The following is a 24722-nucleotide window of genomic DNA, read 5'->3' as shown; positions in this document are numbered from 1 at the left end:
CTGTAAAGGAGGAGCAGGAAGCGTGCCGGACAGTTGTTATGCCACCATCAGAGGACACTTCTGCTGTTCTGACCGTCCCCAGTGGCTCCTCGTGGCCCCCCCACCTGTGACTGCTCCCCCTCGCCCCTGGGGCTCAGCCCCGTGTGCCGGGCGCTCAGCCTGGCCCTGTTGCCACCTGGGACCCCGGGTCGTGCAGACTCCTCGGAGGCCAGCATGCAGCCCCTGTGGGCCTGTGGGGCCCAGGCCCTCCATGCCCACCCCCTGGGACACCCCCGGCGGCTTAGGACCTCCTCCCTGCGCCGCTCACCCTGTGCCCCGCCCTGCGCCCTCTGAGGGCTGCCGGGCCCCTCTGCCGGCGCGCCTGCCTTTGGCGCAGACACAAGCTGGCTTTTCCAGCTGCCTGCTCTTCTCCAGCGCAGTCCTGTATTCTGTTTGCCTAAGGGTACAGCTGCCCCGGTTTTGTCCAGTGCGGTCAATGTGGGACCTCGAGTCCCCACCCCGGCTCCTGGAATGCTTTCCCCCTCCAGATATGTCTGTCTGGCCGCCTGGCAAAGCCCAGTAGAGGTTCCCTTCCCCTCCACCCCGGTGTGGGGCCCTGCTTTACCCCCAACTTGGAGCATCTTCTCCTGCCAACTGGAAGGGCCTTTGCTCATTAATACAGGGGCACCCTCCCTGGCCAGGCAGACCCTCTGAGTTTTCTGGGCTGCTCTCTGCTCCTTTTGTCACTGCCAGGAGGACAGAGGGCCCTCATGTGCCCTCCGGGGTCCCAGCAAAGTTGTTTCTCTTCCTTTAATGTTTGCAACATAAGATCTTTCAGCAGAGACTGAACTGGTAACATAAGCTAATTGCAACCAAGGGAAGGTGGAAAAGGGGTCATCCCACACCCTTTGGGGGTCTCCAGCGTAAGTGGAGGTGAGCAGGGAGTGACGGGGAGGGGGCCCGACCCCCCACTTGCGATGACCGTCCGGCTCCAGCTGGGTCAGCACTGGGCTCTGAAAATGAATGAATGTCTGAGTTTTCAGTCTTTTCCAACAAGCGTGCCGGCCACTGGAGCACACCAGCCCGGCTGCCTGAGCTCTGGGAAGCGTGGCCTCTCCCAGGCCCAGCCTGAGGCCACTGGGAAGGCAGGAGGCTGCTGGCCTCCCTCCTCCTTCCCGCTTGCTGTGGTCTGAAGGCCTGTCCAAGCGGACACTTTCTGACATCTGGAGGCCCCAGGAGGGGGAGGGCTGGAGGCCTGAACCCTGCTCACGTTGTCAGGGTTGACGGATACCGACAGGGAGGCCTTGCAGATGAAGTGCAGGAGGGGCTGGGGCTGCTCGCGGCGGGCACGTGGAGGGCTGGGGGCCGCGGTGCTGGGACAGACAGCCTCATGGTGCCCTGCTCTGCCACTTGGCAGCTGAGACACCCGAGGGGTGTCACCTTCTCCTCGTGAAGTGGGTGCAGTGGTGGTGCCCCCCATGGGGTGAGGCAGACGGCGCTGAGTAACATGCAGAAAGGCCCCTGGGCAGAGCTGGCCGCTGGGGAGGCTCAGTAAGCGTGTCCTGTCCCCCTGCCTCCCCTCACCCTGGACCTGTCCACTCGGAGGCTCTGGAAGAAACCATGGCAGTGCCTTAGGGTCCTTGGTTTCACATCTCACTGCGCCCAGTGTGACTCTGAACAAGCAACCACAAAGAGGGGGCGACACCAGGGCCCCGAGGCCCCAAGGCCCACTGCCCGAGGCACCTCTTTCTCCAGCCCAGCCGAGGTGACACCTTTCGGCAGCAGAGTCACTTCATACCCTGAGCGAGGGCCCCATGTCCTCACCAGAGCCCTGTGGGCCGAGAGGACGCCTGGCCTCAGGACCGTGCAGAATACAGCTCTGGTCGCCAGGGATGGAAAGCAAAGGGTCCTGGGAACCGACATGCTGCTCAAAGATGAAAGGGACGCCAGTGCCGGTGACGGGCCGGGCAGGGCCGGGCAGTGGGCGGCCAGGGCTGGGGGGCCGGAAGCCCTGGGTCACCGCCGGCCGGCTCCTGGGTTTGCCATCTGGGGTGGGAGGCACGTTCCCCGCCCTGGCCTCTCCCATCACAAGCGGCACAAGCTGAACCATCTTCATCCTGTCACTGGCCCCACCCCCCGTGGGGACCCAGCAGGTCGCTTTCCTGGGGTGACAAAAGTCTTTGGCAAGAAGGGCTAAGAGGGTCCCCTCGGGTGTCCACATCAACAAGACAGCAGCAGCCCAGCCCTGGCCCAGGGAAGGATGTCCCCCTGCTCCCCCTCCCCCCTCGGCCAGGCAGAGCCTCGGGCTGCAGCCTGGGGGCCGCTTGCAGCCAGTGCGGGTTCCCGGGGCGGCCCAGGGCGCGAGGGGCTGAGGTGGACCTGCAGCATCTTAGCTCAGCAGGCCATTTCTTTCTACTTTTGTGGTTAAGTGTTTGCGTTTCCAGGGTTATGAATCTTTGTGAGAAGAAAGGCTCTGCGATGACGCATGCTTAGAGGCCCCGCTGCGCCAGCATGAAAAGGGCCTGCGTCTCTCCCTGCCGCCTAGGGTCACAGTCGTGCTGGGGGTCCCTGTGCCAATGCCTTCGCTGCCTTGGGGGTGGCTCCAAATGTTTTCAACCTCAAAAACACAAATCTTTGCAATTGACGATGTGGTAATTCACCTTGGCCCCCCCCGCCCGCCTGTCACCCCTGTTACCCCCACCAGGGACCACATCTCCTCTGTTCCCAAACTCATCGCCCAGTGGGAGCGTTTGCCTGCACAGAAATGCACAGCCGCCTGAAAACTGGGTCTGAACACAGTTAAGAAGAGCCAAGGTGTCTTGTTCAGTTGGCGTTAGATTCCCTGCCTCACATTTTTTTTTTTAATTTTTAAAAATTGTAGTAAAATACACGGAAGATAACATTTTACCATCTTAACCATTTCTGAGTGCCCAGCTCAGCAGGATTAACACATTCGCATTGTTGTGTGGCCATCACCACCGTCCGTCTCCAAAGCTTTCTCATGGTCCCAGCTGAAACTGTCCCCTCAAACATCCAGTCCCCTTGCCCTCGCTGCCCTGCCCCCACCCACCGTGTCCTTCCTGCCTCTCTGAATTTGCCTGCTCTAGGCACCTCCTGTAGGTGGACTTACACAGTGTTTGTATTTTGCGACTGGCTTATTCCACGGAGCATGATGTCCTCTAGGTTTGTCCCTGTTGTGAATGCGTCAGAACGTCCTTCCTTTTCAAGGCCGGATAATATTGCATTGTGTGCATAGACCACAATCTGCTGTTGCATTTACCAGTCATTGGTGTTCATTTATCAGTGAATCTGCCCGCTGTCTTTAAAGCTCAATCGTATCCACTCTTATCTCGGTTTGCAAAGCGTGCGTAGTTCTGATGCAATGGTGGATTATTGTGTCTTCTGAAAAACTGTGCTCCATGGAACTCTCCCCCAGTTTCCCGGGCCTGGTTGTGTTCATCGAGGGCAGCTGTGTGTGGTGTGGTCGCTGAAGGGTGACGTACCACGGGTGGGGAGAGGAGTAACCTGTTCAGGGAAGACAGATGCTTTTCAGAGTCACTCGCACAGTCTGTTTACCGTCAGCACAGAGTCATGGTGGAGAGCGCCGTGCCTCGGTGTCTCCGTCTGTGAAGTGAGGGGAAGTGAGCGTGGCTGTGATTAAATTCCAGAATGTGTGTCCCATGCTTAAACGGGCTGACACATGGTGAGCATTCCGTAAGGTTGTGTTATTTTTGTTTGTTATGTATCCATGTCATGGACTCAGGGCCGCCATGAAGGAAAGTGGCCACCAGCCCTCTGATCACCGCCAAGCTGCAGGCTCCGGGTGAGCAGGCAGTGTCCAGGTGGGGCCGGGCATCCCCGGGGCCAGTTGATTCCTTCTGTAAGCAGGACGGTTAGCAGAGCCTAGTGATTCAGGCCGCCTTTACCCTCACGGCTTCTGCCTGGGGGATTTTTTTTGTTTTGCTTTTACAGCCTTACAAATAACAGGAAAAAAGAGGCAGTGTATTTGATGTGATCATCTAGAGATCCTCCATCGTCTCCCCACCTGCAGTTGACATTTGCAAGAACAGCTAACCCGGAGCATCCTTACTTGTTATGTAAAGGCTGGCTGTCGCCAGAAGCAGGCGGGTGTGGCTGGTGGCTCTTCTGGAGCCCGTCTGCTGCTCAAGTCATTACCGAAGTGCTTTGAGGAGCAGCCCCCAAAATGTTTTTGCCCAGTTGTATTATATAAGGTGGGGAAACCTTGATGTGGGCGGTGCTTAAAGGTTCGAAATTAATGGCTATACATACTCTGAAATCTCTCAATGAAGCTTCTTATGTAAGCCTCAGCTGTCACTATTAATAACAGAAACCCCAGAGCTTAGAACAAACACAAGAAGCACTGGAACGTGAGTGCAGAGATGGCCAGTGACCGCCTGGCTTCAGACGCCCCCCGGGGCTCTCAGGGCGCGCAGCTGTGGTCCAGCCTGTATCTGAGACCCGTTTTGCTTGTGGTGCTTTGAAGGCTGAGCTCCAAAGAGCAGAGATGGGAGACGGCATCTGTGTCCTCCTGGCAGAGCAGCCCGGGATGTTCCAGGGGGTGAGGGTCGGGACAGGTACTGCCGGAGGCTGTGAAGAGGGGAGTGGTGGGTTTCCTCCAATCATGCTGGGTGGCGCTGAAAAGGTGGATGAGGTGGGTCACAGCCTCGGGAGCTGAGAGGACACACATGTGCAGGTGACACGTGGGTGATGGTGGAGCAGAGCCCGTGGTGACCAGGTGGGCAGAGGGCAAAGGCAGCCCTTCTCAGAGTCAGAACCAGGCGCCTGAGGGATTAAGCCCTGATCATCGTGGCGCGATGCCAAGGACTCCCGTGAGCGCACGTGGCGGGTGGGGCTGCGTGCACCGGTGGACACAGCTGATGTTCTGATCTGCGGAAACGTTGATCCCCCTGCACCTGCTGCCCCCCAACTCCCTGCACCCCCACATTTCACTCAGAATGCAGCCAGGTGCCCAGCCTCACACCTTACTTTTTCCACCTAGTCTGTGCGCAGCCTCTCCCCTCCCAGGCCTTTCCCCAAAGCCCAGGGCCTCTCTAGGAATGGGGCCTGGGTCTCTCGGGTGCGGTGCTGGAGCAGTGAGGCTGCTGCCTGGGTGCCGGGCACCCTCTGGGTCTGGGGTTTCTGATTTGGTCTCCTTCCCCCTGTGAACCTTCCGCATGTGCTTCAGAGGGACTAGTCAGGCAGCCCCGAGAGGATGCCCTTGGCCCCTCGAAGCTTCCAGGTCCCTCTGAAGAGCTAGGCTTGGCTTCTGGAAGAAGGAACCATGGGTTTCGCAGCTTTCAGCCAACGGCTTTGAGCCTCAGGCAGCAAACTAAAAGTGGTGCACCCGGGAGGGATTGTTTGGCTCGGCGCAGAGGCTGCGCGGGCAACGCTGCCCCGCATGCTGGGTGACACGGGACAGTGCTGGGCTCAGCGCGGACCTGGAGACACTGCGCCTGGCTGCTGTTACACCTCGGGGCTCCAAGGGCATTGAGCGGTCATACCGATCTTTGGGGGACTTGTAGCAGCCGCAGACGAGGCCGAGGGGCTTTATCCTGGCGGTGGACGCCGGCCTCGGTGTGGGTAAGGGGAGGGATGGCGGACGGGGCGGCAGGCGGGCGGCAGGCGGGCGGCAGGCGTGGACCCACTCCAGGCCCCGTCGCCCACAGTCGGAGACATTTCTTTTCTGGCAGGAAAACTGCTCAGTTTTGCTAATGAAATTTCAAGCAATAAAAAGGAAAGGAAAAACAGGAGGCAGTGGGGAGGAAGGCAGGCCTCCTCCCCTTTCAGATGGAAGCTTCTCGGCTCCCCGGTCCTCACAGCCAGCTCTGCCCAGCAGCCTTTCTCCCACGTCCGACTTACACACTCTGGGCCACTGTTCACCAGGGCGCCTGTGTGAGGGCCTGGGTTCCTCTGAGTCCCTCATGGCACCTTGTCCTGCCCCAGCTCATCACTGTCTGGGGTTGAATTGTGTCCACCCCCAAAGGCATGTCCACGTCCCAACACTCGGTACCTGTGAGCGGGACCGGGTTTGGAAATACGGTCTTCGTAGCTGTGATCAAGGTGAGAGGCGGTCGTGCTGCTAGAGGATGGGCCGTTATCCCACGTGACTGTGTCCTGTAAGAAGAGGGACATTGGCGCCAGCAGAGAGCAGAAGCCGTGGAGACAGAGGAGGCCACCAAGGCAGAGGCAGGGCCTGGGCTGATGCAGCCACAGCCCGGGAACACAGGGGCCGCTGGCAACCACCAGAAGCTGGAGAGACGCAGGGAAGACCCACACCTGCCACCCCGGGAGTTCAGGCTTCCAGCCCCCGGAACTGTTAGGGGGTAAAGGTCTGCTGTTTCCAGCGCCCAGTTTGTGGTACTTTGTTACGGCCACCTCAGGGCACTCAGACAGTGGCCTCGTGTTGACTTAGTTACCTCCTTAAAGAGTCTGTCTCCAAATACCGCCCCCCCAGAGGCCTTGACTTGTCTCTGAAAAGGGCTGAGCCTGCCTGGAGCCCTCAGACTTCCTTTTCGGACGCTTGCTCACCAGGACGGCGGAGCTCTCTGGCCTGAGCCGGAGCGGACCCTTCCCGCCTCCCGGGCCACGCCTCCTCTCACGTGGTTTCTTCTCCGTCTGGTCCCCGTGCCCGCCCGACTGCCACCACCTCCCCTCCCACCTGGAACGGGGCGGCGGGACGCGTGTCGGGAGGAGGTTCCCAGATGCTCCCCGAGCGGCTGTGGCCCCGGGTCCTCCCCGCACCTCCCTCCCTCTGCGGGCGCCCAGGAGCCCTGACCCCAGGGTGGGTGGCGCGGGGCCACGCTTGGAGTCCTGATGCAGCAGAGCCAAGGCAGATCGGGAGAAGGGGGCGGGGGTTCAGCAGAAGAGCGGGGCAAGGACCCTGCGAGGGGAGAGGCGAGGGTCGCGGATCAAGAGCTGCCTCTTCCTGGGATTCCATCTCAAGAAGTAAAGCAGATTGGAATCCGAGAGACACCTTCGGAAATGTCCTCGCGTGAAGCAGTCCGCCGAGTCGATCTCCATCTTCGATTCTCCCGGCTCCTGGTTTTTTGCATCTCCAGTCCCCTGTGATCCACTATTTATAGCAGTGGAGCTGGGCCTCAGACACCAGAAGTGGAAAAAAAAAAAAAACCAAGTGACCCAGAAAGATGACAGGAGCGGTGAGGGGGTCAGCCACGACGAATGAGGAGGCCGCCACAGATGCCGGCGGGAGGTGGGCCCCGAGATCCCGCGGAGCCTTGAGGCAGCCCGGAGCCTGAGCTGGGCGGGCATTTGCACAGTCTGGGGTGCTGCCTCCTGCCCACCGAACATCCCACCTGGGGCAGGAGTCCCCACGGCTGCCAGAGCCCACTCCCCTCCAGCCTCCCTCCTCCCAGGACCCCAGGCCCACAGCAGCTCGTAGGGGAGGCTGGGTGAGCAGGCAGCCTTTCCCCGCTCCTGAGGCCTCAGTGTCTCCTCTCTTTAACCCATCCCTCCCAGGCCCCGTCCCTCCCTGGCCTCATCCTCCTCAGCCCCGCTGCACAGTTTGGTCCCAGTCACGTATACACTCCCTTCTCACGGCATCAAGGACTTCTGTTCCCTGCAAAACAGATCCAGCCTTCTCAGCATGGAGGTCAAGGGTCTGTTAGCGGCCGGGGCTGCTGTGACAAATCGCGACAAACAGCATGACCTCAAACAACAGAAATGTATTCTGTCGCAGCTCTGAAAACCAGAAGTCCCACATCCATCTCCCTGGGGTCAGAGCCAAGGTGCCGGCAGAGGCTCCCTTCCTCTAGAGTGTCTAGGGGAGGATCCGTTCCTGCTCCTTCCAGCTCTGGGGCACCAGCAGGCCTGGGCTTGTGGCTGCATCCCTCCAGCCTTTAAGGCCGGCACCTTCCAGTCTCACTCTGCCTTGTCTTCACATCACTCCTTCCTCCATGTCTCGTCAGCTCTCCCTCTGCCTCCCTTGTGATCCTGTGACTTCATTTAGGGCCCACCTGGGTAATCCGGGGTGATCTCAAGATTCTAATTGAAGTATAGTCGGTTTACTATGTTGTGTTAATTTCTGGTGTGCAGCATAGTGATTCAGTTATATATATATATATTCTTTTTCATATTTTTTGTCATTATAAGCTATCACAAGCTCTTCAATATAGTTCCCTGTGCTGTACAGTAATTCTTTGTTGTTTATTTTATATATGGAAGTTAGTAGCTGAAAATCCAAAACTCCCAATTTATCCCTGCACCCTCCTCCTTTCCCCCAGTAAGTTTATTTTCTATGTCCGTGAGTCTGTTTCTGTTTTATAAATGACTTCATTTGTGTTACTATTTTTAGATTCCATGTATAAGTGATATCATGTGATATTTGTCTTTCTCTGTCTGACTTACTTCTCTTAGAATGACAATCTCTAGGTCCATCCATGTTGCTGCAAATGGCATTATTTCATTCTTTTTTATGGCTGAGTAGTATTCCATTGTATAAATATACCACAGTTTCTTTATCCAGTCATCTGGTGTTGGACATTTAGGCTGCTTCCATGTCTTGGCTGTCATAAATAGCGCTGCTGTGAACATTGGGGTGCAGGTGTCTCTTTGGATTAGAGTTTCCTCTGGATGTGTGCCCAGGGGTGGGACTTCTGGGTCAGGAGCCTTAATGTAATCACACCTGCAGAGACGTTGCCCCCTGAGGAGGCCGTGCTCCCAAGCGCCCGGGTTAGGGTGAGGGGATTAGCGAGAGATGGGGCACTATTCAGGGACCATGGGGCTGTAGCCACTTGGTTGTAAACGTGCTCTGGCCGCAGCTTGCGCCACGTTCCCTCAGCTGCACAGGCTGCTCTCACGTGGTCGCTGTGCCCTAAACCCAGCAGGACAGTGGGTCTGGAGCGCGGGTGGGACAGAGTGAGGGGCTCGCCCTTCCCTTCACCTTCGGCCCGAGGCCCCTGCTCCCGCGGCCCCCCACCCCTCCAGGGCAGCACTCTTTCACAGAGGTGCCCCGTCTGCCTTTGTTCTCCCGTGTGCTGTGGACATCGCCAGCTCCTCGGCCGCCCGCTACACATCATGGGGTCGGGGGCCCTTAGGTACCCCTCGACTCCCTGGCCAGAGCTTGCTGTGCATTTTGGTTGAATTAACCCAGGCCCCGTTTGGCAAACGTGCCTCTCAGCCCCTTTCACCTGACAGACGTTCCTGGAGGGCGCCCTGTGCGCTGGACCCAAGAGAAAGTGCGTAATGGAGAGAGGTGAATCTCGGGGGCCCTGGTGGGCTTCAGGTCATCCCACCGCCCCTGCCCCCCTAGCCCCTCGGTTGCTTATCCAGCGGCCCTGGAGCCAGCATTCTGGGGTTTGCGCCCAGCAGGGCCGTGTATGCTGGCTGTGTGATCGCGGGCCTGTTTCCTCACCTGCAGATGGGATGGTACCTGCTGGCGGATGTTCGGATACCAGATACCAGACACCTTTGTCAGTATTTTATGGAGGCTGCCAGTCTCTTCCCTGTGCTGCAGATGAGGACAGTATGCAGTGAAGAGGGGAAGGGTTTGCCCACAGTCCCAGAGTCCGTGAGAGGCAGAGCCGGGCGTTGAACCAGGAGGCCCCGGGCTCCCCGGCGCCATGTGCACGTGCCCCTTGCCGAGGGTTGAGGTGGTCATTCCAGCATCTGGGGCTCAGGGCGGAAACGGCGCCTGGCAGCAGGTGAAGCTGGCATCATCCACACTCTGAGGATGGGCCATCTGAGACCTGGAGAGGCCAGGAGACCCGCCTGGGGCCCCTCGGTTCCTAGAGAAGGAGCAGAGCCAGGTCCCGGAGCCCCCGCTCAGAAGCCTTTCCACAGCCGGTCCATCATGACCTTCCAAGCTCTGCAGGGTCGGAGAATGGTCTTCAGGGGCCTCTCTTGGTATTTCCCCCAAACTGACCATCCCACAGTTCCAGGAGGCTCTGCGTGCGCTGCCCTGGGCCGTGTCGGTCATTGCCAGCGGTCCCCGCACCTGCCCGCATCGTCTCACGACAGCCTGGCCCGCCAAGCCCCCCACTACCCCGTCCCTTATGCTGACCGTCACCCTCCGCTGGGCTCACAGCCACCTTCCCTTTTCACTCCCCTCAGGTGCTGTGTGACCGTGGAAGAACTCCTCAACCCTCTGAGCCTTAATATCCACAAAATAGGACTAATGACCCCCACCTGTAGAGCTTGCTTTCAGCACCAAAGATCACGTGTTTTTCAACAAATAATGGCAAGAAAAGAGAAGGGGACCACCTCTCTCTCTCTCTCTCTCTCTCACACACACACACACACACACACACGCTTGTTTTCAAGTCAGGATCCCAACAAGACCCACACGTTGCGTTCGCTGCCGTCTCCCTCGGTCTCTTTCTGTCCGTATGTCCATCCCCTTTACGTTCCTTGCCGTTTATTTGTCGAAGAAGACAGATTACTTCTGATCGTCAGAACACGCCCTCAGGGTAGATGTGAGTCTGAGAAATGAGATTGTTGTCAGTTTCCTTCCTGCGTGACAATGGCACACTGGCTGTCTTAAACCATAAGAAGTAAGATGATGTCTAGAACGAACTTTAAAATAACCCCAGTGGAGGGAGGAGTCGGGCACAGACAGCAGGCTGGGTCTCGCGCTGACAGCCGGGAGGGAGGGAGGGAGGGGCTCCGTCACGCTGTGCCTGTGCTGTTGTCCGTGTTTCGGTGTCTCCATCACACAGACGCTCTTTTTCTTTCTCAGCAAATGTATGTAATGTGTCGGACTCATAGGAGTATGTGGCAATTTTGTTATTATTTTATATTCTTTTCAAACAAGGTGACCAGAAAAAAATACCTCTTAAATTGGAAAGAGAAATGAGGCCTAATACAGATTTTTATCTAAGCAAACAAAGAGGCAGTGATTGCCTGCCTGGTGGTTATCTGTGATCTGTCTGAGTGTGACATTGTTATGTGTTCCAAAAACAAGGGGCAAGACGGGATGAACCATATATTCACATTTATACATATCATTTATAATTAGAGGTGAGTTGCAGATGAATTACGTGGCTGGATGGCTGGATGGATGGATGGGTGGAGGGCGGGAGGGCTGGGTGGAGGGATGGATGGAGGGCTGGATGGATGGCTGGAGGGAGGGAGGGAGGGGGGGGTGGAGGGATGAGTTTGGCTGTTCTGACGGCTGGTGTGGTGGGTTCTAACCCACAGAGCTGGAGCACAGGAACCAGGTGCCAGACTGAAATACTCTGGTTTGCTTTGAGGGCAGACAAAGCCTTATAAAAGCTTACAGAGGCTAATGTAAAAGCAATAAAAAATGAATCATGGTCTGATAGACAAAGGGAAAGGAACTTGGATTGGTTTATTCTCTGCTGGGTGGGGGCAGTCTGAATCGATCCTCATTCCAAGTGTGCAGTCGGAAATACCAGTAGTCTGAGAACAAAGCAGAGACTGTTCACCGTTACGGGGAGCGACAGTGGTGGAGAGGCCAAGAGACCACCGCTGCTTCCCATCCAGATCACCACTGAAAGCCTGATTTCAACTTTCAGGCACTGCGCGCGTCTCTGGGCTTGGAGCGAAGTAGTTCGAGGTTGTATCCAGAGCCACGCTGACCTGGCCAGGCCAGGCTCGCTCTCTTGGCTCAGAGTCCTCATTTGTGATGGGGATGATGATAACACCAACCAGTGAGGTTCTTACAAGGACCCAGGGTCGCAGGGTATAAGGCGCTTGGCTCAGCTTCTGGCCCACGCGTGGGCTCAACCTCAGTTGGTGGAGGTGGTGGCGGCCGTGTTGACGGAGGTGATTGTGGCGGCGGTGGTGTTGGTGTTCATGGAGGTGGCTGCGGTGGAAGTGGATCACGGCGGTCATGGCGGAGGCGGCGGGTAGTGCAGCCTAAAACCAGAGATGCAGAGCTCAGCCTCAGCTTGTTCACCCAGGAGGCCGCTTGGGCACTGGTGTCCCCTGATCTGATGGACAGGTCCTGTGCTCGCGGCTGGAGCACAGAGAAGCTGCCCTAGGCCCTGCCCACGAGGACCTCGCCTTCCAAAGGCTTCCCTCCATGTCCGAGTGAGATCAAATGGATCATTTCACCTATCAAAGTGTTTGAAACCTTGCGTGGCGATCCTGTTAGCTGGTACGCATTTATACTGATGCGACCCCAGTTTTCACTGCACTTCGGATGTTACTGGACGTGGCTGGTAACCAATACAGGGAGGTCGGTTAGAGCGATCGGAGCTATGTGAGTTTGTGCTTTGCGACGGCCATCCCAAGTTATATGTCCCCGTGTCCGAACACGTGAACCACCCAGAGGTGATCACGTGTTGAAGTTCAGGCCGCGTGTCTTCAGTGCCTCTTGCTTGTGAACATGGCCTTTGAGGGGTCAAGGAGGAGCCTCCTTGTCTCCAGGGAGGACACCCGTGAGTTTCGAAGAGCCCCTCCTGTCATCTCAGCTGCCACTTAACCGAGCACCTCATGCACCCCAGGGCTCTGGATGTCAGGGTGAATCCTCCTAAAACCCTGAGCGGCCTCACTCTGCAGGTGAAGAGTCAGAGCCTCAGAAAGACTAAGAAACCTGCTCTGGGTCACGCTGGCAAGAGGGGAGGCTGAAAGTAAACCCAGCTCCCTGGCTCCTCCCCACCCACTCCTCTACCCTGCTCATGCTTTGAGCAGCGCACAACCCTGACACCAGCCAAGGGCGACCCTGGGGTTGTGAGACAGTGGGAACCCCTCAGGCTCCAGCCACCCCAGGGCCCACCCAGGCAGACAGAGCCGCTAAGAGCAGCCACTCCCGAGGTGAGCGTGCTGACCATCCTCATTCCAGGCCCCCCGTGCCCTGATGGCCAAAGAGTTAGTGTAGTAATTTGCACAATTTTAGCAACTGACCTGTTTTTTCCTCAAAAATTTTCACATACAACCCGAATATGTAACGCTTACACACAGTTAAGTGGCATGTCTTTGTACCCTGCTATTCTATACATTCAAATTTGTAGCGCCCACTAGAGAATTACTGGGAACAGACAGGGTCCTTGTGTGAGCACTGAGTTTGAAATTGGGGGTTCAGGGGGGCAGCCGCAGGCTCACGTCGGCCTCAGCATCAGTCAGCCTCGGTTTGTTGTACTGGTCTCCCGAACGCTGCCCGAGGAGGGCCCTGGCTTGCCCCGGCCCGTGGCCATGGGCGAGACACTCAGGGCTCAGGACAGCAGTCATGGGCAGCCGTCTGGGTGCCGACCAGGTGGACCTGTCCCCTGAGATGCCGTGTCCCTTCTCAAATGTGTTGATAGTTCGGTCATTACAGCTGAGTACTCGCTTTATCATTAGTGCCTAAAAGAGTGTACGCGTGAATCTACTTAAAGAGAGGGTATCTGAACCCAGGGCTGGCAGACCACCACCCCCACCTGACCAGGGCAGCGCTGGTCGACCAGAACTCCCTCCCCAAGTCTGGGGCGCAGCTCCCCTCCCCCTCCCCAGCTGGTCTCACCCCGCCTCCCGGTCTGGACCCCACAGGGCCCCTGCCAGGCTCTCTGCAGCCCCCTCGGGAGGACTCCACACCCTTCCTGGAGGGGTCAGGAAGATGCGTGGGTCCGAAGGGCATTCAGCTAAGGTCTGGAGCTGCAGACAGCCTTTAACAGCCGTCCCTCTAGCAGGAAGCCCCGGCACGTGGATGGCGGGCCCAAGACTCAGCAGGACTGCGGGTGGGAGCGGCCTCCCTGCCGCCCTCGGTCTGCACGGCCTCGGCCCCCTCGGGGCCACGGTGGAGCCCTCCAGCCCCGTCCTCGGTCAGCGGCTCGGCCTGTGTCCCTGCAGCGCACGGGCCCGTGGGGGCTGTGTCCGTGTCCATGCCTGGAGGCGCCGTCCCTCCACCCGCACATCTCTGCCCCCCCCCCCCGCTCTGATGATCCCCCCCCCCCGCCTCCTGCTCATGCTCCCCTCCCCCAGCTCCCAGGCAGATGCTGTTTAAATTCTGATTTTTGTCCTCTGGTTAACTGGTGCTTCATTTTCTCATCACTTGGCTGAATGCTAAAGAGTATTCTTTCCAAATAAAAACAGTAAAGGCCCTCTTTTCCCCTCTCGTAGGGATTCGATGGAAAGGCAGCTCTGCCTGCCGTTCAAGGGCATGTTCCTAAGGTAGTTCTTGTGTCAGTTACTAACCTCAGCTTCCAGATCGAGACAGCGCCTTTCTGGGTTGCAAAGCCCTGCATATTCGTCGCAGGATATTTGAAAAGTACAGAGCAGTGTAGAAAAGAAAGGAACCCACAACCCCACCAGACGGGGGCCCCACGCTTGTGTTTCCCGACTTCCCCTCCCGGTGTTGTCTTCGGGGAGAGAGAGGGAATAGCTTTCTTGTACGTAATCTTTTATTTTGATCATTTCCACTCATTGCATCAGCAGCGTTCACAAACATGATTCCAGTGCCTATATAACGTCCCAGCATGGAGACCTATTAAGATGCAATCATTTCATTATTTTGAGATATTTAGCTTAATTCCACTTCTCTGCAGTAACTAAGAGAAGAGGGAACCCCACCCCCACCGCCTGGCCCAGCTCTTTGCTCGCAAAGTGGCTGGCCGTGCGGGGCCATGGTCTGGGCCTGAAGCCGGGAGGTGCCTGGAACTCTGCCTGGCACTTACTAACTGCTCTTATTACATTGTGTTTGCTGGTATTATTTTCTTAAGAGCAGTTCCAGGAAACGGGATTCTGGGTCAAAGGGCACAACTTTGGCCACACGGCTTCCCAGCAGGGCCCCATGGGCACACTTTCTCTCTCAAGCGTCTCCCCCATCCCCCAGCCAGAGTTGGTGACTTCACTTTATTCAGATACGCTCTTGGGGTCCCTGGGGATTAGCATGCAGTTGTGAACAGTACCACAGAGAGGTCAAGTCACCTTTCACCCTGTCTCCCCCACGTAACGTCCTGCAAAACCTCCGTGCAGGACAGCTGCCAGGCTGTTACCATGAGCCCCGTCCTCCACCTCATTCAGACTGTCCAGTTCTATTGTGCTCATTGGAGTGTGTCCGTTGAGCTCTGTACAGCTTAATCGCACATGCAGCATCTCGTGTCCACCGCCGTGGTCATGGGCACGGTGGAGAACAGTTCCACCCGCTCTGTCCCCACGCCCACCTCCTCCTCCACCCACCCCGTGCTCGCGCACCCCGGCCCCTACGCTGTCTGTTCTCCATCTCTGAAATCGTGCCATTTCAGGAATGTCGTGTGAATGGAACCGCACAGGATGTAGCCTTTTGGGGACTGGCTTTTATTCACTCAGCATAAATCCCTCAGACCCATCTCGGCTGTTTCTTGGCTCAGTGACTCATCCATGGTGTGGACGGACCAGAGTTTGTTTAGCATTCACCTCCTGAAGGGCATCTGGGTTGCTTCCAGGTTTGGGCAATCCATCACTTTTTCATTCTTGCCAATTTGATTACTTGCTTTCAATTTCTAGGAGGCCAATAGGGTGATTTTGAGATGTCAGTGCCCTATTTTCGTTGGGTGGAGGTTCCTGTTGTCAGCTTGGCATTTATAATGAACCGTCATCGTCATCACGTCATAAGAGGAAGCAAAAGGATGAAGAAGTGTTAATGCTGAGGTTTTAAGATGCTCAGGGGGCTGAAATCAAGAACCACCATGAACAGAGCGAGGAGGGGGCCAGAATGGACATCACTGGAGTCCAGTTCTAGTCTCCAGAGGAAGGAAGACAGAGCCAGGTCCCCACATGGAGGAACAGAACCCGCCATGTCTCCGCGGGAAGGAAGCTGGATGGGGAAGAAAAGTGCTTCCCTACCCTTCCTCCTTTGGGACCTCAGCCTCCCGGTGTCTACAGCACCAGGCTGCCACCTTCAGCTGTCACCATTTAAAATCACTTTAGGGAAAGATCGCAGAAGAATTATAATGAGGACATTTTTACCCGAGTTTTGTCACCCCAAGTTGAGAGATGCTCTGTGAACGTCGTTGCTAAGGCAGTTGAATAAAAAATCTCACAGTCGGTGTGAGCAGAATCAGCAAGACAACGACCGTAGTTGCGTGTTTTACAACAGCCAAGCCAGCAGCACAGCTTACCTGACACGGATAGCTTTCAATGATGTGGAAAAGGAACACATGTTTTCTGTGATCTTGAAAGGGAAATCGTGCCATCCTGGTTGACCAGCTTCATGAGACATCTCCCTGGTGAAAAAGATCGTAGCCAGCCCCGCAGAGAAAAGTCCCCAGGACACACGGCTTTCTGAGCAGCCTCAGTCGTCCCCACCCTGCTGGTCTCTGGTCCCTCCCGACACCCACAGACTGAACTTGGCCTCTGTGATAGTGGTGGCTCTTGTCTTTCCCAGCCTGCAAATCCCAACCCAAACCTAAGTTGCCACTCTGTTACCTTACTTGTCCAGGACGGGGAGCACTTCCCAACATAGCGCCACAAAGATCTGCGTGAGAAAGCTGCCGTTTCCGTGGTCGCTGACTTCGTGCCAGGCCAAACTCGAATCCCACAAACCCAGCAAGAGTGCTCTCCACAGCTGCAAGGAAGTGCCTGGGACAGAAATAGGAAACCCAGCGCGGGTTCTTCTCTGCGTCCAGGCACCGAGCTGGGGAGGGGCGCTCATCCCGGCCCCGGCGCTTAGAGGCTGGGGCTCCGCTCTGACTACTACCGTCCCGCACAGGCTCCCAGTTACTCAGAGGAGGAAGTCATGTTTTCTGCAGCCACTACCAACCACATCTGGGCTGAATAGACGGGAAACGGCCAGAGTGAACGGGGCCGGGGTCATGAGGAGCTGTTTTCACAGGTGGAGCCCACATGAAAGGACACTATACCCAATCTTTCTCATGTCCAAGCATCCCCAGGGCGGCCCTCTCCCCGCAGCCAGGCTCGTTCTGTGCCTGGACCACGGAGGCCCGGCACTGGCGGCCACCCCCACGGCTCCTCGGTGCCCCGCCTAAAAGAGGGGGAGGCCAGAAGCCAAAGGACAGCAGGTGATGAGCATTAAGACCAGCATGTCTTGACACTTTCTTGTTAATAGTTTCCACCTGTGTGAATTCGCCCATGACTATCAAGGCGTGTGTGTCGGGGGCTTAATCCTCAAGTGTGTGCTACAGAACTCAGAACTGGTACCTGGCAGAGATGGAAACAGCGTCTCTGCACCGTCAGCCAGTGTTCCGACCCTGGCCAGCTGCCCCAGGCTCTGGGCATAGGGACAGAGCAAGACTTGACTCTGGGGCTGACACTGACCAGGGAGTTAGCCACAACCATCGTGGGTGGACATGGAAGCAGGCACTGGCTGGCCACGTACCATGGTCAGGGACGCACGGAGGACGGCTGGGAGTGGAGTCGGGACGCTGGGGACCAGGTGCACACCAGCCCTTCCCTCCTGAGGCCTGCGGTGGGGCCTGAGCTGCGGGAAGCCCCTGTGCACCCCAGTCCAGCAGCTTCCCTGCAACAGAGTTTGCTGCCAAATTGAAGAATTAGTCACCAGAGGTATATCACTGGATCAGTCCCTCCAAACTGAAAAATGGGACGCGTCGGGCTTAATTCTGCACTTTTCAGGTTCCCCAAAACACGGCACATGAGCTAGGTCGCAGCCTGAATTGGGAAACGGATTTAAGCGGCCCTGGCAGCGCCCCACGGGCCGATGGTGAGGATGCAGGGCACTCTCAGGAGGTGGGAGACCCTCCCAGAAAAGGTCAGAAGTGGGGGGCTGCCCCTGTCTGTGGGGAACACCTCGGGGCCTCCGCTGGTCCCGCTGAAGCCTGGAGCCCCGGCCCTGCCGCTGCTGGCGTGGCCTGTGCCCTACTTCCCTTCCAGGGCACGCCCCTCGGGGATCGGTTTCCACTCCAGAACATCTCAGCCGCCCCCTATTCACGCAGGTCTCCTCTCCCTGCACGATGTCCTCACGCTGAAACGCGCAGCTGTGTTTCCTGGCCTAAAGTCCCATTTGAAATCTCTCCCAAGGAGCATGGAAACCCTTTTATCCTGGCTGGGTTTGCGGGAAGACCTCAGATTGCCCTCCAGGAGACCTGGCTCGGCGGTGATCAGATCTCCATCCTCTAACCTCGTAACGGGAAACTCGATTACCTGGAGCTGCCTGGAGGCCATCCGTCCTCCTGCCTTTCCACACGCAGACAGCAGCGTGTGGCTGGACCACGGGACCTCAGGGGCCGATTTCTGCATCCTCCTCCCTCCATGAGCCTCTGAACTGGGCGTCCAGGGGAGAGAGGGAAGCAGTAGAATCTCATCCCTGACAGAGGCCTCTGGACTCAGGATGGACGAGAAGTCACTCCCGGGCCTCTAGAAGCTGCCGTCCTGTCTCTTTAGCCCCAAGGCCGCCTGGCCGTGGGGGGCGGCGCTCTGACCATCTGCTCCCCAGTCACCAGCCCTGCTTCACCGCGTGTGTTGGCGGAGCTGCGTTTGTTTTAGTTTGTTGGTGTTATTTTCCTTTTTCCTTTTTCTGTTTTCTTCTTGTTTTTTTCCTTTATTTTTAAGGTTTTTTTTGTTTGGAGGTGCTTTTGATACCAAGAAACAGAAACATGCTTGTGCCAACTCCAGACCAGAGGCTCTCCTGCCCGCTGCTCTCCTCCCTCCCACAGTCCCCCCCCCCACTGCTGTCCCTTGTGGGTGGCCCAGGGCAGTCAGCCCAGGGCAGCCTCCCCGTGACCCTGCAGCTCACTCCAGTTGCCACCAGTTCTGAGTCGCTCAGTAAATTTCTCAGGAGGCAAGGTGAATGTGTACTGGCCGGACAGTCGTAGGTCGGGCAGCGGGGAGGGCCAGGGCCCTAGAGAGCGTGCGGAGCAGCCAGCTGGTGGAGGCTTCCTGTGCTGTGAGGGGTGTGGCTTGGCCACTGCAGTCCCCGGGTCTCACTCCTGAATCCCCACCTGTAAGGACAGGCCTAGAGGACGTCTTTCAGAAAGGTCCCCACCCAGCAGTCTGGCTGGGAGGGCACAGCCCTGACCAGAGCCCTGGGTCCCGCGTCCTGGGCTGCCCCACGGGGATGGGTCAAGGCCGGTCCCAACCGTGTGCTAAGCCAGAAGGTCCAGGCACCAGGTGTGCTCTGGCGATGCTCACCTCCCTCCCCGGCCTGGCCTGCCTGCCGCCGGCCTCCTGCAAAGCCCCAGGCCCGTCCTGCTGTGGGCTGTGGCCGCACAGCCTGGGAGCCCCCGCCCTGGCCTCCGTCCCTGCCTTTCTGGAGTCAGGTGTTCCCCGCCCACCAAGAAACAGGGCAAGGGAAGGAGCTGGGTTAGACTGTCTTTCTTCAAGCTCTGTAAACCCTGCAGACTGTAAATTGGAAGTCCTACTAATATAAAACTGGACGCCACAGTGTGGCCAAAAGTCATTTTGGGTGTATTTGGCAACTTGAAAGCCCCCTGGAGACGTCCATCCCCAGTCAGGATTTTAGAGCCAGCAGGGACTGAGGTTCACAGGCGGCTGCGATGGTGTGAAACTGAACTTTGTGCTAAAGGGGTAGTGTCCTGAGTGCTCTGTTCAGACACGTTTCCCTCACATGTTGCTCATCTCGGCCCTGAGGGGCAGGTGGAGCTGACGTGATGGACCCCCTTTACAGAAAAGCAAACCGAGGCCTCGGGTGGTGATGGGCTTGCCCACGGCAGCGGGCAGCAGGGGGAGACCAGGGACAAGGTGAGGCACAGGACCCCCACACTTGCCCCGACACCATCGCTGTTAGAGGCTGGTTTGAATACAGACATTACACACCGTGCAAAGCCCGGGAGTCGGAGCTGTTTCGGTGATGGGTAGACGCTGGACAGAGGGAGGCCTGGGATGCAAGGCTGTCTTCCTGACCACTCACTCCTGGCCCCTGGGAGCCCCGGACACTCCGTGTGCCTGTTTCGTCATGGAGAGCCCTCAGAATGGGCTGGGTGGGTGGCTGGTGCCCCGTGAGCATCCTTCATCCAGCAATGCGGGCAGCAGGAAGGTTCCAGACGCTCAAGTTCCCTCCGACATTCAGAGACCCCGCTGACTGTGAGGAAACATTAACATCCAGCAGAGAGCAGGCCTTGGTTCCCATCTGTTTCCTTTGTCTTGTTTTAACGCCGCGGCGCTGCCAGTCGGCACACATGGAGGACGTCGGGGGGTCCGCTCTGCTTGCTGATGAGCCCCAGCCCGCTTCGCCTCCGGCTGGATGGCCATACAAAATCTGTGTTTCTCCTTTAATCTTGCTGTCTCCACGTCTCCCGTTTAAATATCATTTCACTGACGCTTCCCCCCACCCCCAGTCTTTGGTTCTGGATAAAGGATTTGCAAAATGATTCAGCCTGTAAACAAAAAGCCTTGTGCCTTCCGGACCAGGCTGCCGTGGGGTCCTCCCGGGCCCACCAGGCACTTGTGCTGCAGGGGCTGCTTTCCCACTGCTGACGCCGGCGGAGACCTGGGCGGTCCCGGCGCTCCCCACCGAGGGCCCCGGTGTCGCCCCTCCAGCTCCTCACCGGGCTGGCCCTAACAAAGGCTCACGAACTAACTAGATAAATAAGACAAAGGTGTGACTCTCACAGACAGAAAATGGCCACACGTCAAAGATCTTTTTACCTAGCTTGTCAGCTGAACAAGGGCGCCAGTAAGATTTACAACCAGTTCAAAAGAGAAATCAAAGAACCTACATTTCTGTGCAGTAGAGGAATGTCGGCTCGGATTTACAGACGGACACAGCGTGGTTCTCCGCTGTGATGAAAGACACCCGTGTCGTCTTTTCTGCTTGTTCCCAGTTTCCTTGCAGCCCCCAGCCTGTCGTCAAAGCTAATCTCAAAGAAAGGCTGTCCTGGGTCAGGAGGGAGGCTGGCCCCGCTGGGTTTGGCCGGCTCGGTTACACCAGGCGGCAAGCGTGCTGGCCAGCCCGTGGGCCCTCCTGGGCTTGCTCGGCTGCAAGACTCCATAATTGGACTTTTTAAAGCATCTATTATTTGGTGTCCCGAGGCTAAGAAGTCATTACAAAAGGCTCTCCTCCAGGTTTCATCTCCAGTGCTTACAAATGTGGGCAAACTCATCTCTTGTCAAGGCCCCAGAATATTCCAACCCTCTGGCCTTTCTTCCCACCCGGACGGCTGGACACCTGGGGGCCAGGTTCCAGGGCAGTCCCCCGGCCTTGTCGTCACGCTCAGCATCTTCCATGTCTGGTGGTGACCTGCAGCCACCTGACCCTTTTCTGGAAGTCTCGGGGCAGATCAAGAGTGTTCACAGAGCTCTCCTGCCCTCCCCCTTGGCCCACCCCTGCCTTTTACTGGGGTCTGTGATAAACCCGCAGAGCCAACCCGCACCAAGTCGAAATGAACTTCACTAACGTTCAAGTGGGAAAGTCAGAAACGGCCTCACAGCGGTGGGTGCGTGGCCAGGACCCCACACCAGCTCCTTCTCGGGCACAGCCCAGAAAGCCCAGGGGGGAGCTGAGGTCTGTGCTGATGTGCTGGGGGTGCGCTGCCCTGAAAACGCAGGCGTGAGAGGAGAGGTCGGGTGAAGGAAGGCGCCTCTGGCTGGTGGGGGGGGGGGTGCTCTGCAGAGAAGCTGCCAGAGGACAGAGGGAGGGGGACCTCTGAGCAGGGTGCAGAGCTGAGGGCCCGGGAGGGGCACCCCTGGACTGGAGTGAACCTGGGGGGGGCTGGGGGGTCACATGCTCCAGGGACAAACCCCAGAGCCTCAAGTGCCCACGAGGAGGTGGGCCTTCTCCTGTGGGCGAGCAACGCCCAACCAGGTCTGAGTTCTGGAAACCGAGGCTGGGTGCTGGGGCGAGGCTGGGAGCCGGGCGGGGCCAGTGCGGAGGCAGGCCGGGCTGCGGGGCGGCCGGTGCAGACCGTCACGGAGGGTGCAGGCTCCACGGGGAGAACGCGCGCAGGCCTGGGGGCGGGCTGGCGGCGTCCCGGCGTTGCCAGCCCAGCCGCACACAGGAGGCGGCGGTAGTCAGGGAGAGGCTGCATTTGCCGGGGAAATGTCTGCTGGCTCTGTTTCACCGTTTCCAGTTTAAAAAAAAAAAAAAAACGATGCAAACTGATCTTCACTGAGAACACGGTGCTCTGGGCACTGAGAAATAACCGCTCTCCTCGGGCTTGGCTCTTCCACACCCAGGGAGTCCTGCTGATGAGCAGAGAGGGACCGTACGGCAGTTAGCCCAGGAAAGGGAAATGTCTGTTGTGACGGAAAGTGGGGCCTTGGCGTGGACCGTCCCCAGTGCTGCCCGGCCTTGGAGGCCAGTGCCCCTCACCATGCTTGAAACCTCTCCCAGGAAGGGCTTCCCGAGCCGAGACTCACAGTCGGGGCCCCTTGGACAAAGGATGCTGAGACAAACGCGTGTGCCTCCTGTCCGGCCAGGACTGGACACCCCGGCCGTGCGCACAGCTACCTGTGAGGTCAGTTCACCGTGCAGCCCGGAGGCCACACTGGATGCTTCTCATTGTGACTCCCTCTGATTCAGTCGGACAACCTCAGCCCCAAATCCTAAAAGGCAATCTTTTTAAGCTAATGACCTTAAAATATTTTTAACGCAATGGCCCCCAGAGGTTGTTGAGCCCCCCAGCGGTATGATATCATTCAGCCGAGGTGGTCAGCGGTGCGTCAGACGTCACCACGGTGGACGGGGGGCCCCAGTGTCCACACCTGCGGGTGCACTTACGTGGGCAACAGCTCTGTTTTTCACGACTCTTTTCAGTGAACAAAAGCATGAAGGTTTCTCAACCTGTGTAAATCAGCGAAGTGGGAAGGTGTGTAACATTTCAGTGCCCACAGCTCTTCTGTTTTGTCTTGTAAAAATTAACCTGCAGGTCAGTCGGGCCCAGGGAGAAAGCTCTAGAATCTGAGATCACCGTGGAAATGGCTGCCCCGCTCTGCCACTCCTCACGGCCTGCTGCTTCTGTTTTGTAGGTGGTCTTTAGCAAGTACTGCAACTCCAGCGACATCATGGACCTGTTCTGCATCGCCACTGGCCTGCCTCGGTGAGTGCCCGGCGGCGTCCCCGCCAGGGGGACAGACACCTTCACATCCACCTTGAGGGGAAGGTACCTGGGAGACGAGCTGCTGACTCTAGGGGACGAGCAGTGGGGAGGAGCCCAGTGCATTCAGCTCCCACCTTGCACGTGGGACCTTTGCAACTGGTGAATGAGACCCCGGAGGTTTTGGCCACAGCTGCCCCCTGCCCGCCAACAGCCTGTGCCACGTGGAGGGAACGGAATTAGGCAGAAACTAGTCTTAAGAGTATCTTTTTTCTTTCTTTCAATTATTCCTTTGGTTTGAGACAAAGCATAAAGGAGGGTGGTGATGTTTGGGCTCTGGTCCCTCAGCCCCAAACCATCCAGCAGGGGTCTTTTCTATCTCAGCGAGGCGTAGAGTCATCACAGATCAACGTTTAAGAAAAGACCAATGTCAGAAATTAGGTTGAAAAGACCAGGAATCTACCTTACAGAACCATAAGAATTCCAGAGGAGTTATCTTCCCAAATCAGCAGTTTGTTCAAGCAAATAGATTTTCTCTCCTAACTTCCCAGCTCTAGAGGGTGACCCGGAGAAGCTTCGGCCTGCAGTTAACTTTAAAGTTATGCTCCAGGTCAGGAGAACGAGAGGGAAGGACAGCAGGAGGCTTTCAGAGTCGGCTGAGAAGAAGGAGACTCAGGGATGAAATGACCAGTCTGAAATCACAGCAGGTGTCAGTTCATAGCCACAAGACACAGCCTACAGCTTGGGGCATCTTTTATTAAGCATTTATTTTAAGAAATAAATACGTATGACTCTGTAGACCAGCCTGGGATTCAGGTGTCACCCCCAGTGCACAGATTTTAAACCCACAACTGAAGACGCGAGAGCTAAGTCACGTGGGGACGACGACACCTCGTAGGAGAGGCCGCCAGGGACGAGGGCGGAGGCAGGTTCAGCCTCTCCATGGAAACTGCCCTGCGGGAGAGGGTATGCCTGTTTTGGTGGGCTCCCACGGGGAATGGAGGAGGAAGGCAGACCCTGAATTCGTCATTGGCTGATAGAAATAGTCACTTCTACTTTACTACAGTTTTATTTAATCTCCCAAATCAACAAATTGGACTTTCTCCAGTTCCCATCTTAATGACCCACGTGCTGACAGAGTTAGGCACACAGCCACTTGCCTTTGCCTCCAAGTGGAGTGCTGGCGTCTTGGGGACACCTCCTCGCGGCCCTTTGGATGGGGCGGGCCTGGTGCCCAGCGCCTACCTGCGGGAGGCCCAGAGTCGAGTGTGCACCCAGGGGATGGCCACAGGGTGAAGACACCGGCTCTCCCTGTCTTCCAGGAACACAACCATCTCCCTCCTGACCACGGACGACGCCATGGTCTCCATTGACCCCACCATGCCCGCCAATTCAGAACGGTAAGCGGCCGGCGGGACAGCCCGCTCACGCTCGTGGTGTGTCTTTCGCCTCCCTGCCCACGTGGGAGGGTCTCTGTGGTGTTTCTTTAATTTGCGGCTGCAGGAAGATCTGAATTTAACCAAATATGGGAGGGTGGGGCTGGGGGGCTCTGTGAAGGTGGCTGTTGATTCCTTTGCAGAACTCATCCCTTTCCAAGAAAGTAGCAGCTACAAGACGGGCAGGGACCTCCCCAAGGGCTCCACGTTTGGTTCTTAGCAAGAGCCCTAGGAGGCATTTACAGATGGGGAAACTGAGGCACTGAGTGAGCTGTCCCACCACCCATCAGAAAGGGCTGCAGGAGATTCCCTGAGCAGACCCCCTGGGCGACCCACGGGGGCCAGTCCTGGAGCTGCCCTGCCCAGGACAGGGAGGGGGGGCTGGGGGCCCGAGGAGCAGAACCGGGGGAGGCCTGGCGGGCGAGAGGCTCGGGCAGTAAAC

At 57.4% G+C, this 24722-nt stretch overlaps 1 protein-coding gene and 1 long non-coding RNA gene across 7 annotated transcripts in view; one reads left to right on the top strand and one right to left on the bottom strand.

Annotated features, from left to right (window-relative positions):
- Positions 1-24722, top strand: part of PDE9A (phosphodiesterase 9A) — a 92249-nt gene that overhangs the window by 4590 nt on the left and 62937 nt on the right. For all 5 annotated transcript variants that reach the window (XM_074348116.1, XM_074348024.1, XM_074348150.1 and 2 more), the window contains 2 exons: positions 22777-22847; positions 24167-24244. In XM_074348116.1, coding sequence (XP_074204217.1) covers positions 22777-22847; positions 24167-24244 — 149 coding nt within the window. The remainder of the gene's footprint in view (positions 1-22776; positions 22848-24166; positions 24245-24722) is intronic.
- On the bottom strand, positions 15172-22764 carry LOC123611736 (uncharacterized). 2 transcript variants are annotated; one of them, XR_006718816.2, is made up of 3 exons: positions 16303-22764; positions 15996-16100; positions 15172-15377 (listed from the first exon to the last, which is right to left on the bottom strand). It is a non-coding gene; the product is annotated as an uncharacterized LOC123611736 (long non-coding RNA). The 2 variants fall into 2 exon arrangements; XR_012501023.1 differs by having other exon boundaries at positions 15172-16100.

Source organism: Camelus bactrianus, chromosome 1 (genome assembly GCF_048773025.1).
Source record: "Camelus bactrianus isolate YW-2024 breed Bactrian camel chromosome 1, ASM4877302v1, whole genome shotgun sequence".
In the NCBI taxonomy this organism is placed as follows: Eukaryota; Metazoa; Chordata; class Mammalia; order Artiodactyla; family Camelidae; genus Camelus; species Camelus bactrianus.
Note: the sequence above shows the minus strand (reverse complement) of the source record. Positions and strands in the feature narration are given on the sequence as shown.